General features: G+C 40.7%; 1 protein-coding gene across 2 annotated transcripts in view; it reads left to right on the top strand.

The window, feature by feature from the left end:
- The window catches only part of GREB1L (growth regulation by estrogen in breast cancer-like), a 140,066-nt gene that overhangs the window by 45,366 nt on the left and 81,312 nt on the right, over positions 1–13,388 (top strand). For both annotated transcript variants that reach the window (XM_014535943.1, XM_014535942.1), the window contains exon 7: positions 3,712–3,834. In XM_014535943.1, coding sequence (XP_014391429.1) covers positions 3,712–3,834 — 123 coding nt within the window. The remainder of the gene's footprint in view (positions 1–3,711; positions 3,835–13,388) is intronic.

The raw sequence follows: 13,388 nt of genomic DNA, 5'->3' as shown, positions 1-13,388 counted from the left end.
CAAAGCTATCATTTAGAATTGAAGGTCAGATAAAGAGTTTCACAGATAAGAAAAAGCTAAAGGAGTACATCACCGCCAAACCAGTATTATATGAAATGCTGAAGGGTATTCTTTAAGAAGGGAAAGAAGCCATGACTGGTTTGGCTCAGTGGATAGAGCATCGGCCTGAAGACTGAAGGGTCCCAGGTTCAATTCTGGTCAAGGGCATGTACCTTGGTTGCAGGCACATCCTCAGTAGGGGGTGTGCAGAAGGCAGCTTATCGATGTTTCTCTCTCATCGATGTTTCTAACTCTCTGTCCCTCTCTCTTCCTCTCTGTAAAAAAATCAATAAGATATATTTAAAAAAAGAAGTGGAAGAAGAATAAAAAGGTAAAGATAAAAAGTATGAACAACAAAGCGACAACAAATACATATCTATCAACTAGTGAATCTAAAAATCAAATGAATAAAAAACCTGACAAACAGAATAAACTGGTGAATAGAATAGAATCAGGGGCATAGAAAGGGTGTGGACTGACAGTTCTCAGGGGAAAGGGGTGTGGGGGGTGCGGGAAGAGATTGGACAAAAATCGTACACCTATGGATGAGGACAGTGGGGGGGTAAGGGCATGAGGTGGGGTGGGAACTGGGTGGAGGGGAGCTATGGGGGAAAAAAGAGGAACAACTGTAATAATCTGAACAATAAAGATTTATTTTTTTAAAAAAACAAAAAAATGTATCTCTGTTGAATACAGATGCAAAAATCCTAAACAAAATACTAGCAAATAGAATACAGTAATACATTTAAGAAATAATACATCACAATCAAGTGGGGTTCATTCCGGGGGCACAAGGATGGTTCAGCATACACAAATCAATCAACAGAATACATCACGTAAACAAAACAAAAGATAAAAATCACATGATCTTATCAATAGATGCAGAAAAAACATTTGATAAGATACAACATCCATTTATGATTAAAACATTCAAGAAGATGCTATAGAAGGAAAGTACTCAACATAATAAAGACCATATGTGACAAACCTTCAGCCAATATCATACTTAATGGGAAAAACTGAAAGCTTTTCCTAAAAATGTCAGGAATAAGACAAAGATGCCCACTCTCGCCACTCTTATTCAACACTAAAGGCCCAATGCACAAAATTTGTGAATGGGTAGGGTCCCGAGGCCTGACCGGCAATCAAGGCCGATCTGTGGGGGAACTGGCGGGGCAATCGGTGGGGTGATTGGGGGCCCCCCCTGCTGCCACCCGCCTTGGCTGGCCTGGGGCCTGCGGGCTGGGGGCATCTCCTGCATTGAGCATCTGCCCCCTGATGGTCAGTGCACATCTGGTCGTTGCACCATTCAGTCAATTTGCATATTAGGCTTTTATTATAGAGGCCTGGTTCACGATATTTGTGCACTGGGGAGGGGGCCCTCAGTTGGGGCTGCGCCCTCTCTCAGTCTGAGACCTCTCGGGGGATGTCCGATTGGGCCTAAGCCAGCAGTCAGACATCCCTCCAACAGTCCAGGGCTCTCGCTGTCCGGGACCCCTTGCTCCTTACCGCCCACCTGCAGTGGAGGCGGGAGAGGTTCCCACCACCGCCGCTATGCTCACCAGCTGTGAGCCCGGCTTCTGGCTGAGCGGTGCTCCCCCTGTGGTAGCGCACTGACCACCAGGGGGAAGCTCCTGCGTTGAGCGTCTGCCCCCTGGTGGTCGGTGCATGTCATAGCGACCGGTCATTCCACCATTCAGTCGATTTGCATATTATGCTTTTATTATATAGGATAGTTCTGGAAATCTGAGTCAAAGCAATCAGGCAAGAGAAAGAAATAAAAGGCATCCAAATTGGTAATGAAAAAGTAAAAGTATAACTCTTTTCAGATGACATGATTCTGTATCTAAAAAACCCTAAAGACTTCACCAAAAAACTATAGAAACAATAAATATAGTAAAGTTAAAGGATCCAAACATCAATGTACAAAATTCCACTGCTTTCCTATATGCTAACGAAACTTCAGAAAAAAGAAATGAAAAAAACAATTCCTTTTGCAATAGCAACCAAAAGAATAAAATACATAGGAATAAACTTAATAAAGGAGGTCAACGATCAAACTACAAAGCATTATTAAAGGAGATTGAAAAAACAACAACGAAATGTAAAAATATTCCATGTTTATGGCTTCGAAGAATCAACATAAAATGGCCATATTACCCAAAGCAATATACAGATTTAATACAGTCCCCATCAAAATCCCAATGTCAGTTTTTAAAGAATTAGAAAAAAACACACATCAAATTTGTATGAAACCACAAAAGACCCCCAAATAGCCAAAACAATCCTGAGAAAAAAGAACAAAGCCAGAGATATCATACTACCTGACTTCAAATTATACTACAGAGCTAATATAATCAAAACAGCATGGTACTGGCAGAAAAACAGACACAGAACAATGGAACAGAATCGAGAGCCCAGAAATAAAACCACATGTTTATGGGCAAATAATTTTTTACTAAGGAGCCAAAATTGGTGCTGGGAAAATTGGAAAACCATATGCAAAAGAATGGCACTAAACTACACTTTGTCCCCATGTACCAAACTTAATTCAAAATGATTCAAATACTTAAATATAAGACCTGAAACAATAGATTTTATAGATGAAAACATAGGTAACTAAACTTATGGGCCTTGGTCATAGAGAACATTTCATTAATTTGACCCCAAAGTCAAGGGAAATAAAGGCAAAATTAAATGAATGGGACTATGACAAACTAAATAGCTTCTTCACATGCTACCTTAAGTGATATGATAAAATATATAGTATAACTTTGTTAGAAGTTACAGCCCAGAACATTGTCATAGCATTTGCTATCTACCTGAACCAGTACAAGGTATTATTCAAATATATCAGAGACCCATATTAGCTTAATTAAAATGAAGCTTGGTGTTTCATGATCAGTAATCAACTTGAATATTGTCTACTTATTTCCTTTAATAAGAACTGAGAATAATAATTTTAACATTTCTAATTTTTTCTTGCACTCTTGAACGTAAGTTAAAGGTAGCCTAGCTGGACTCCAGGTTACTGTTCTACATTTAAATCAATCCTGGGCAGCAGATTAATTGGTATTTGAAAGCTTATTAGATTTTTATAAACTATTGATAGTTTAACCTGTCTTACCCATAAAATTAGTATGACTATATTGGTTATGAGTAATTTTTCCCGTGGGAACTAGTCTGTAGGTTAAAAATTCTGATCATTCTTTGTGACCATTTCTTGGTTTTCTAAACATGACATCTGGCCCTAGGACAGTGATGGCGAACCTATGACACACGAACTCATTTTTTTGGTTGATTTTTCTTTGTTAAATGGCATTTAAATATATAAAATAAATATCAAAATATAAATCTTTGTTTTACTATGGTTGCAAATATCAAAAAATTTCTATATGTGACACGGCACCAGAGTTAAGTTAGGGTTTTTCAAAATGCTGACACGCCGAGCTCAAAAGGTTCGCCATCACTGCCCTAGGAAGACAAATTGTGTTCACCATGTAGAACATTCTATTGGAGTCAGGACTAAAGCAGGGGGACCTCAAATAAGGAAAGTGGTTGCCATTTAAGGAGCAGCAATTTATTTTAGAGATTTTATGGATTGTGTCCCCATCACCTGTTTTAACATAATATTGGGCCTCCACACATAATGTGACTCTCACTCTTTTCCAGAATGTAGAAGCCGACAATCCTCTGCTACTTGCCACTCTATTAAACCAAACTCTTCAGTGTCATCAACTGTGACCCCAGAAAATGGCACAACTAATGGATACAAGTCAGGATTCATTCAGACAGGTAATGGGGCAATTTCTTTTAAAATTTCAAACAGTAGATGTATATTTAATGAGGCATTTAAAATTTACTCTCGGCTGGTTTGATCAGACATATTTTAAAATATAGGTAAATTACTCGAGTTACTATTATTTTTTTTTTTTTTTTTATATATTTTTTTTATTATTGATAGTATTATAGATATCTCCCATTTAAAAATACAACATATTTTTATAAATCAGACAGAAAATCCTTTTTTCACCTATTTGGCTACTTTTTTTATAACGTAAATTTAAGTCAGTAACAACCCACTTAAGCGAGTCTCCTGGCTTTTTTTTTTAGCTGCCTCCTGCACATCTCCCACTGGGGATGTGCCAGCAACCCAGGTACATGCCCCTGACCGGAATCGAACCTGGGTCCTTTCAGTCCGCAGGCCGACGCTCTATCCACTGAGCCAAACCGGTTTCAGCTCGAGTTACTATTAGAATTAGAATCAGCATTGAGATAGGCCAGTCTCTGGGTGACCAGAATCCCAAATCCTGCCAGTGCTAGGACAGGATGGAGAAAGGAACTGGTAGTTGACAGGATAGGGCCTATTTCTAGAGGCAATAAGTGGAAATCCAGACATGAAGAAAGCCTACCTCATAGCTGTCAGGTGGCATGTATTGGGGACTGAAGTTCCAGGGTATGTCTCTAAGCCCACAAAACATTATAGGGAGTATTGTCCCAACTGGGATAAAAAGTAAGGTCCCAGGATAGGACTGAGGATCATAACAAGAATCCAGGTTCTAGTTTCTAGTGGTTCAAGATGGGAGCTTGGATATGAATAACCAGATAAAATTGTAGTGCCTGAAACGATGTTACAGTATCAGAGCAGGATCAGCAGAGTGGACAATCTGATACTGAGCAGATTAGTTACTAGTCTAAGGCTTCTGAAAATTCTTTCAGTATAGAGAGGACAGCCCTGGCCCAGGCCCTGAGGTCAGAACAAGGCTCTAGGTGAGAATTAATATTTCCAGGTGACACAAGGGCTGGAGGGCTATAACCAAAAAGATCAGGGCAGATAGTATTTGAAAAAAATTATTCAGGAGCAGTCTAGGTTATATCTTAGGAAGGAAAGTGTTTTTAAAGGATTTGTGAATTTTTTTCAGTGCACTTGTATTTTGTAAAGTACCATTTTACTCATCTGATATGCAGACTTCATAGCATATGTGTTTTGCCAGTGTCCAGTCAACCATTCAAGTTGAAAAGAAGGCTGTATTTATTTCACTGCTTAGCATTCCTCTTTTAAATCTGTGTGAAATTCTGATGAGCTGATAAATTAGTTCGATTTGTTTCAAGATGAAAGTGATTATAAAAATACGTTAACAATGACAATAAGGCTGACTTTATATGGGACACTTCTTGCTGTGTGTCTACATTCAGCTAAGTCTACTTCATTCTGGATTTTAAAAGTGTAACTTTCGCCCTAACTGGTTTGGCTCTGTGGATAGAGAGTCAACCTGCAGACTGAAGGGTCTCGGGTTCGATTCCAGTCAAGGGCACATGCCTAGGTTTCAGGCTTGATCCCCAGTAGGGGGCATGCAGGAGGCAGTCAATCAATGATTCTCTCTCATTGTTGATGTTTCTATCTCTCTCTCCCTCTCCCTTCCTCTCTAAAATCAATAAAAATATATTTATACAAAAAAATACTTAGCATCAACAGGAAAATATTTAAAAGAAAAAAAGTCTAACTTTCATTAGTCCAAGAGATTTAGATAGAGGCTGTGATCTAAGAAAAGAGAATATTCCTCTTTAGAATAAATAAGAGAACATCATGTCACTAGGTATTCAAGAAAGAAAAAAGTTGGTGTTTAGCTCTTGGCATTGAAAGATTGGCTTCATTACAATAAACCTTCATGTCTCTCCTATAATATTATTTTAGTAATTTTATTGATTTTGTGGTATAGTTTATGCCATTAGACCTTGGGACCAGAGAAATGCAATTTTAAAACTGCAATATTAAAAATGAATATTTACTTCATTCCAACAAAATTTTATCAAGTGTTTATTATGTTCTAAGATCCTTGTCAAATGCTGTAAGGCAGGGTATGATAAAAACCACTCATATAAAGAATAAAAGAACAATAAGACATGTTATATTTCATAAGAGAAAGAAATCTATATATATAAAAGCTTAAGCAACCATTCAACTGGTGCTATGATGCGCACTGACCACCAGGGGGAAATGCTCAATGCACAGGCATGGAAACATGAAACAGACTGATGATCTCAGAGGGAAGAGGGGAGGGGGAGGGCAAGAAGAGATTAACCAAAGATTTTATATGTATACGAGAGGTCCAGTGCACCAGTGGGGTCCCTTGGCCTGGCCTGAAACCGGCCCGGTGCATGGATTCATGCACAGGTGGGGTCCCTCAACCTGGTCTGCAGGGATCAGGCTGAAGCCGGCAGTCCAACATCCCCCGAGGGGTCCCGGATTGCGAGAGGAGGTAGGCCAGGCCGAGGGCCTCTAGTGGATATATAAATAACCATTTGTACCTGAAAATATATTAAAATTATAATAAATAGTAATGCAAAACAAAGCAATAATGCATTCTCATTGCAATCATACACCTCATGACATTTCAGTCAATCACAGACTCTGTGTATAATGGTGGTTCCATAAGGTAGTGGATTATAAGCAAAACGTTTGTTGGAAATGTTAGAAGAAAAAGCTGGCCCTGACTATAATGTTGAATTTACTGGTAGCTCTGGATGGTTTAAATCAGCGGTTCTCAACCTGTGGGTCGCGATCCCTTTGGGGGTCGAACGACCCTTTCACAGGGGTCGCCTAAGACCATTGGAAAACACATATATAATTACATATTGTGTTTGTGATTAATCACTATGCTTTAATTATATTCAATTTGTAACAATGAAATTGGGGGTCACCACAACATGAGGAACTGTATTAAAGGGTCGCGGCATTAGGAAGGTTGAGAACCACTGGTTTAAATAGAGGAGGAAGCTCAGCATGCTATTTACCAACCTGCCTTCTTCCTTCCTACACGTGCTCACAGGCACACACTCATACACTTGCCCCTTCCCCCCTACTCTCGTCCCTTCCCTCTCTCCCCGTCTCCCTCTCCTTATTATTATTTATCTGGGTCTCTTTTGATCTCTGCTCTTCCTTAATCTCCCCTTCTCTTCCTTCTCTTCCTTCTCTCCCTTCCTCCCTCAATCCTCCTGATGACCAATCTCTCGCCAGCAAAACCTCCCTCCACAGTCCTCCTTCTACACCCTCCTCCACAATGCACCCATACACACATTTTTATCTTTCATATCATATTTTTACTGTATCTTTTCTATGTTTAGTTACGTTTAAATACTATTGTGCTATAATTGCCTAGAGTGTTCAATACAGCAGCATACTGTTCAGGTTTGTAGCCTAGTAGCAATAGGCTATACAACATAGACTTAGGTACAGGCTATGCCATCTAGGTTTGTGTAAGTGCACTCTATGATATTTACACAATGACGAAATTTCCTAATAACACATGTCTCAGAACATCCTGTCATTAAGCAACACATGACTCTATATCAAGAAATATGTTTTGAAAACAAATGTTGCTCCGAAATAGAGGAAACCAAGACTCAGGCTTTGGCAAAGGTTCTGTCAATTAGCCATAAAGAGACACGGGCAAGTCACTGACTGACTCAGAGTGAACACAAGCTGCCAAGATCTATGCCAATATTCTTGTGTTCCCTTGTGGTGGGGAAAGTGGCAATTTGACCATGAAATTAGCTTTTAATAATTTTAGGTGCAATCTAGAGAATTTAATAGAAGAAAGTGCCTTTAAAAAGGCTTTCATCTAAAACTTTCTTCATTAATGAATTATGTTTATACAATTTTCAACAGTAATTTCTTCTTACATATGTTGGAAATAATAGGCTGTAAGAATTTCATGTTAACCTTTTGAAATCATTACAAACATTAGAGGATGCAGCATCTTCTTAGCTGATAGTCATCCTTCTACAGGAGATTGCTTTCTTAATCTGCAATCAGTGGCTGCCTATAGTCAACGTTTCTTAGCATGAAATGTAAGCACACACCCATTGAATAGTTATTTAAAGAGGGGATTACCTACTATTTACACAGCTTTGTCTTAAATTCCACCTGCCAAGCTCTGGATGTTCTGTTCTGGTTGGCTTGTGGCTTATCCTTGCATGCTTTCTTTCAACATATTTATGTCATTGATAATTCAAACTTTAGTCAACAAGCCTGGTACAATTTTTTTCTTTTGACTGAAAGTGACTATATATTTATTTGCCTACATTATACACACATAGCACGCACGTGCACACACACACACACACACACACACACTCAGATGTATTGTGTTTAATCTGAACAAGAATTCAAGAATAGAGAAAAAAATCTAACCCAAGATCTTGAAATATTCTTTTCCATGTTTTCTTCTAAAAGTTTTATTATTTTATCTCTTGCATTCATGTCTGTGAGTCATTTTGAGTTAATTTTTGTGTATGGTCTAAGGTGAGCATCCAAGTTCATCTTTTTGCATATGGATATTCAATTATCTCAGTAGCATCTTTGATCAGACTATCTTGTTTTTATTTTATTTTATTGATTAAGATATTACATATGTGTCCTTATCTCCCCATTGCCCCCTAACCCCCAGACTATCTTCTTGTCAGTGAATTGCATTTGTCAAAAATCAATTGACTGTAAGTCTATTTATTTCTGGAAAATTGATAAAAGGGACCTCATCAAAATTCAAGACTTTTACACTTCAAAAGACTGCATTAAGAAAACAAAAAGACCCCTCGAGGTGAGAGCACAGGAGGGTCCCAGAGGGCTAGAGGCAGAGAAAGGACTGTGTTGAGCCTCCTGGCCCTGACCCTGACCCTGACCCTCCACCCCTCACCCCACCAGGCTCAGACCCCAGCCTGCCCATGTCCGGCTGCCCACAGACCACCACCTCAGGCCACTCTGATCCTCCTCCTCGGCTGGCCAGGCCAGCTCACCCGGGTTGCTGACCGCTGGGAGCCATCTGGTTAATCTTCCTAACAAGCCTTTGAGCCACATGGTGACTAAATTCTCTGGTAACTGCCCTCAAAAGACAAGAGGTGGAGTTAATTTCAATATGTTCGCCCTGCCCGGCAGCGTGGCTCAGTGGCTGACCAGGAGGTCAGGGTTTGATTTCTGGTCAGGGCACATGCCCAGGTTGCTGGCTCGGTCCCCAATGGGGGGCATTCAGGAGACAGCTGGTCCGTGATTCTCTCTCGTCATTGATGTTTCTCTTTCTCTCCCTCTCCCTCTCCCTCTCCTTCCTCTCTGAAATCAATAAAAATATTTTTTTAAAAAAGAAAACAAAAAGACAAGCAACAGACTTAGAAAAAGCATTTGCAAAACACATGCTTAATAAAGGATTTGTATCCAGAATTTACAAAAACAAAAACAAAAAACTCTTGCAACTCAGTAATACGGTGACAATTCAATCAAACATGAGCAAAGGATTTGGAATAGACATTTTCTTCAAGGAATGTATAGGTACAAAGGGCTAATAAGTACATGAAAAGGTATTCAACATGATTAGTCATTAGGGAAATGCAAATCAAAACCATAATGACATACCACTGCACACCCACTAAAGTGGCTGTAATCAAAAGACAGACGACAATAACCAAAAGTCTGTACTAGTAAATGTGCAGAAATTGGAACTCTCGTACATTGCTGGTAAGAATGTAAAATGTGGCAGCCACATTAAAATACAGTTTGGCAGATTCTCAAAAAGTTAAACAAACTACTACACAACCTAGCAATTCCACTTCTAAATATCTACCCAAGGAGAACCAAGATGGCAGCATAATGTATACACTTGTACGTGCTGCCCCCCACAACCACACCAAAACTACAACTAAAAGACAAAACGGCTATCATCCAGACCACAGGAAAGCTGGCTGAGTGGAAGTTCTACAACTGCAAGGAAAGACAAAAGCACACTGAGACTGGGTAGGAAGTGTGGAGACGCCAAGAGCAGAGGTACAGAGGTGCGCGAAACGGGCTGGCAACTGGGTGCGCTGTTTTATTCAATTGGAAGGGAGATACAAGCTCCTGACTGCTCTGAACTCCAGTTTCCGGCGAGACTCTGGGGACCTAAACTCCTACGGGAAGAAACTGGACTGTCTGGCATCGGGTCGGAAAGCGAGGGTAGCTTTCTTGCAGAGCTGCTCACAGGGATCATTGTTACTGTAGGGGAGTGGGACGCAGGGACACGGAGACGTGGAGACAGCTGACTGACAGCCATCGCTGTTTGCTCTGCCCTGGTGATTCCCTGAGACCCCGCCCCACCCAATTTACAACCCCACCCAAGCTGTGCGCAGCAGCTTTTGCATATGAGTCGCCTGTCCTTTCACAGCCTAACCTAACAAACTGCTGCTGGGTCAGAGAGCTCCAAAACTTTCAAACCCCAAACAAAGAGGAGAAATCTGCAGATCTCCCAGTAGCTCCTGCTGGGTGGACTCAGGCAGTGGCTGACTTTGCACCTCCTTGGAGATCCAGGAGCCAGTGTACCCAGTGGTCAGATACCAGATTTCAACTCCTCACATCCATAAGTGACACACTCAAGAGGCAGACTCAGTGAGTACCAAAGCCCCACTGAAGCAAGTCCTGCCCCATAAGGGGCTATTATTTAGAATTGAAGGTCAGATAAAGAGCTTCACAGATAAGAAAAAGCTAAAGGAGTTCATCACCACCAAACCAGGATTATATGAAATGCTGAAGGGTATTCTTTAAGAAGAGGAAGAAGGAGAGACCAAGATGGCGGCATAGGTAAACACCGCAGACTGCTGCCGCAAACAACCACTTCAAAAATACAACTAAAAGACGGAACGGACATCACCCAGAACCGCAGGAAGGCTGGCTGAGGAGAGACTCTTCAACTAGAAGGAAAAATAACAGCACACCGAGGCTCAGAGGAGGCGCAGTGTGGAAAATACTCAGGTGCGGAGGTGCGCGCGCAAAGCGGGCTGGTGGCTGAGAGCGCGGTTGTCGTTTTCGGTCAGGGGGGAGTCTCAGACTCTGAGCTCCAGATACGGGCGAATCGCTGGGGACTCGGACCCAAACGGGAGAAGCGGGAGTGTCTGGCATCAGTTGGAAGGCAGCTTTCCCTCCGAGGTTTGCAGCGGTTCCGGGGGTTCTGAGAAGCAGAGCCTCTGGGAACAGGACTGAGGGCACCATAACGGCTCCCTCCGCCCGCCCTGTTGAGCCCGCCCCGCCCAAGCCCTGCGCAGAGCCATTTGCCGGATCGCCTCAGGCAAAGGCTAGATTAGCACCTCCCCAGAGGACAGAAGTTTTCCGCGGCAGACACAGCTGATTCACACAGCCAGTCGGCCTGGTGGTCAAATCCCTCTAGTATTAACTACAACAATCAAGGCTCAACTAGAACAAGACTGCGCACAAAGACCACTAGGGGGTGCACCAAGAAAGCATAAAAAATGCGGAGACAAAAAAACATGACAGAAATGGAGGATATAGAGCTAAAAAACGCAATTTTGAGGGCTTGCAATAAACTTCTGGAGAGCCTCACGAAAACTAATGAGACCCTCGATGCTATGATAAAGAAACTAGAAATTAAGCATACACGCTCTGAAATAAAGAATATTACACCCAATAGCAGACCAGAGGAGCGCAAGAATCAAGCCAAAGATTTGAAATGCGAAGAAGCAAAAAACACCCAACCGGAAAAGCAAAATGAAAAAAGAATCCGAAAATACGAAGATAGTGTAAGGAGCCTCTGGGACAGCTTCAAGCGTACCAACATCAGAATAATAGGGGTGCCAGAAGATGAGAGACAGCAAGATATTGAAAACCTATTTGAAGAAATAATGGCAGAAAACTTCCCCCACCTGGTGAAAGAAATGGACTTACAGGTCCAAGAAGCGCAGAGAACCCCAAACAAAAGGAATCCAAAGAGGACCACACCAAGACACATCATAATTAAAATGCCAAGAGCAAAAGACAAAGAGAGAATCTTAAAAGCAGCAAGAGAAAGAAACTCAGTTACCTACAAGGGAATACCCATACGACTGTCAGCTGATTTCTCAACAGAAACTTGGCAGGCCAGAAGGGAATGGCAAGAAATATTCAAAGTGCTGAATACCAAGAACCTACAACCAAGAATACTTTATCCAGCAAAGCTATCATTCAGAATTGAAGGTCAGATAAAGAGCTTCACAGATAAGGAAAAGCTAAAGGAGTTCATCACCACTAAACCAGTATTATACGAAATGCTGAAAGGTATCCTTTAAGAAGAGGAAGAAGAAAAAGGTAAAGATACAAATTGTGAACAACAAACATGCATCTATCAACAAGTGAATCTAAGAACCAAGTGAATAAATAATCTGATGTACAGAATGAACTGGTGATTATAATGAATCAGGGACATAGAAAGGGAATGGACTGACTATTCTTGGGGGGGAAAGGGGAATGGGAGATGCGGGAAGAAACTGGACAAAAATCGTGCACCTATGGATGAAGACAGTGGGTGGGGAGTGAGGGCGGAGGGTGGGGCGGGAACTGGGAGGAGGGGAGTGCATTTATCATTCTTCTAAATTTAACTTTGCACAAGTAACCCATGTAAAAAATCTATATTTTTCAAAACTTGTAAATAAAAATAACCTTAACTAAATAAATAAATAAATAAATAAAGTGTACAGTTCTATGTTGCTTAGAGGTCACAGGGTTAACTATGCTACCACAATGCGGGAAGAGATTGGACAAAAATCTTACACCTATGGATGAGGACAGTGGCAGGGGGTAAGGGCATGGGGTGGGGTGGGAACCGGGTGGAGGGGAGCTATGGGGGGAAAAAGAGGAACATCTGTAATAATCTGAACAATAAAGATTTATTTAAAAAAATAAAAAGGAAAAAAAAATCTACCCAAGAGAAATGAAGATATATGTTCTCACAAAAACTTGCACACAAATGCTCATAGCAGCATTATTCACTGTGGTGGAAACCTAGAAACAACTTAAATGTCAGTCACTTTATGAACGGATAGACAAAAATGTTGTGTATCCACACAATATCGCTGAACAATAATAAGGAATAAATGCTGTCACATGCTAAATCATGGGTGAACCTCAAAAATGTTATGCTAAGTGAAAGAAACCTGGCAAAAGAGATTTTATTTTTTTAAGTATCCAAAAAGACAAATTTAAAGAGACAGGAAATAGATTAGTGGTTGCCTGGGACCAGGGGTGGGAATGGAAATTAACTGAAAATGGGCATGAAGGTTCTAATTGGTGAGATGAAAATGTTCTAAAACTGATTTATGGTGATGCTTGCACCACTTGATAAAGTTACTAAAAATCATTGGACTGTACATTTGAAATGGGTAAATTTTTTTAATTTTTATTTATTTTTTTATTTTATTTTAATTGTTTCATTGCTTAAAGTATTACAAAGAGTATTACATATGTCTCCTCCTACCCAGTGTCTTCTTATGTCCATTGGTTATGCTTATATGCATGCATACAAGTCCTTCGGTTGATCTCTTACCCCCCCCCTCCTCCC

The sequence above is a fragment of the Myotis brandtii genome, unplaced genomic scaffold, assembly GCF_000412655.1.
Source record: "Myotis brandtii unplaced genomic scaffold, ASM41265v1 scaffold154, whole genome shotgun sequence".
NCBI lineage: Eukaryota > Metazoa > Chordata > Mammalia > Chiroptera > Vespertilionidae > Myotis > Myotis brandtii.
Note: the sequence above shows the minus strand (reverse complement) of the source record. Positions and strands in the feature narration are given on the sequence as shown.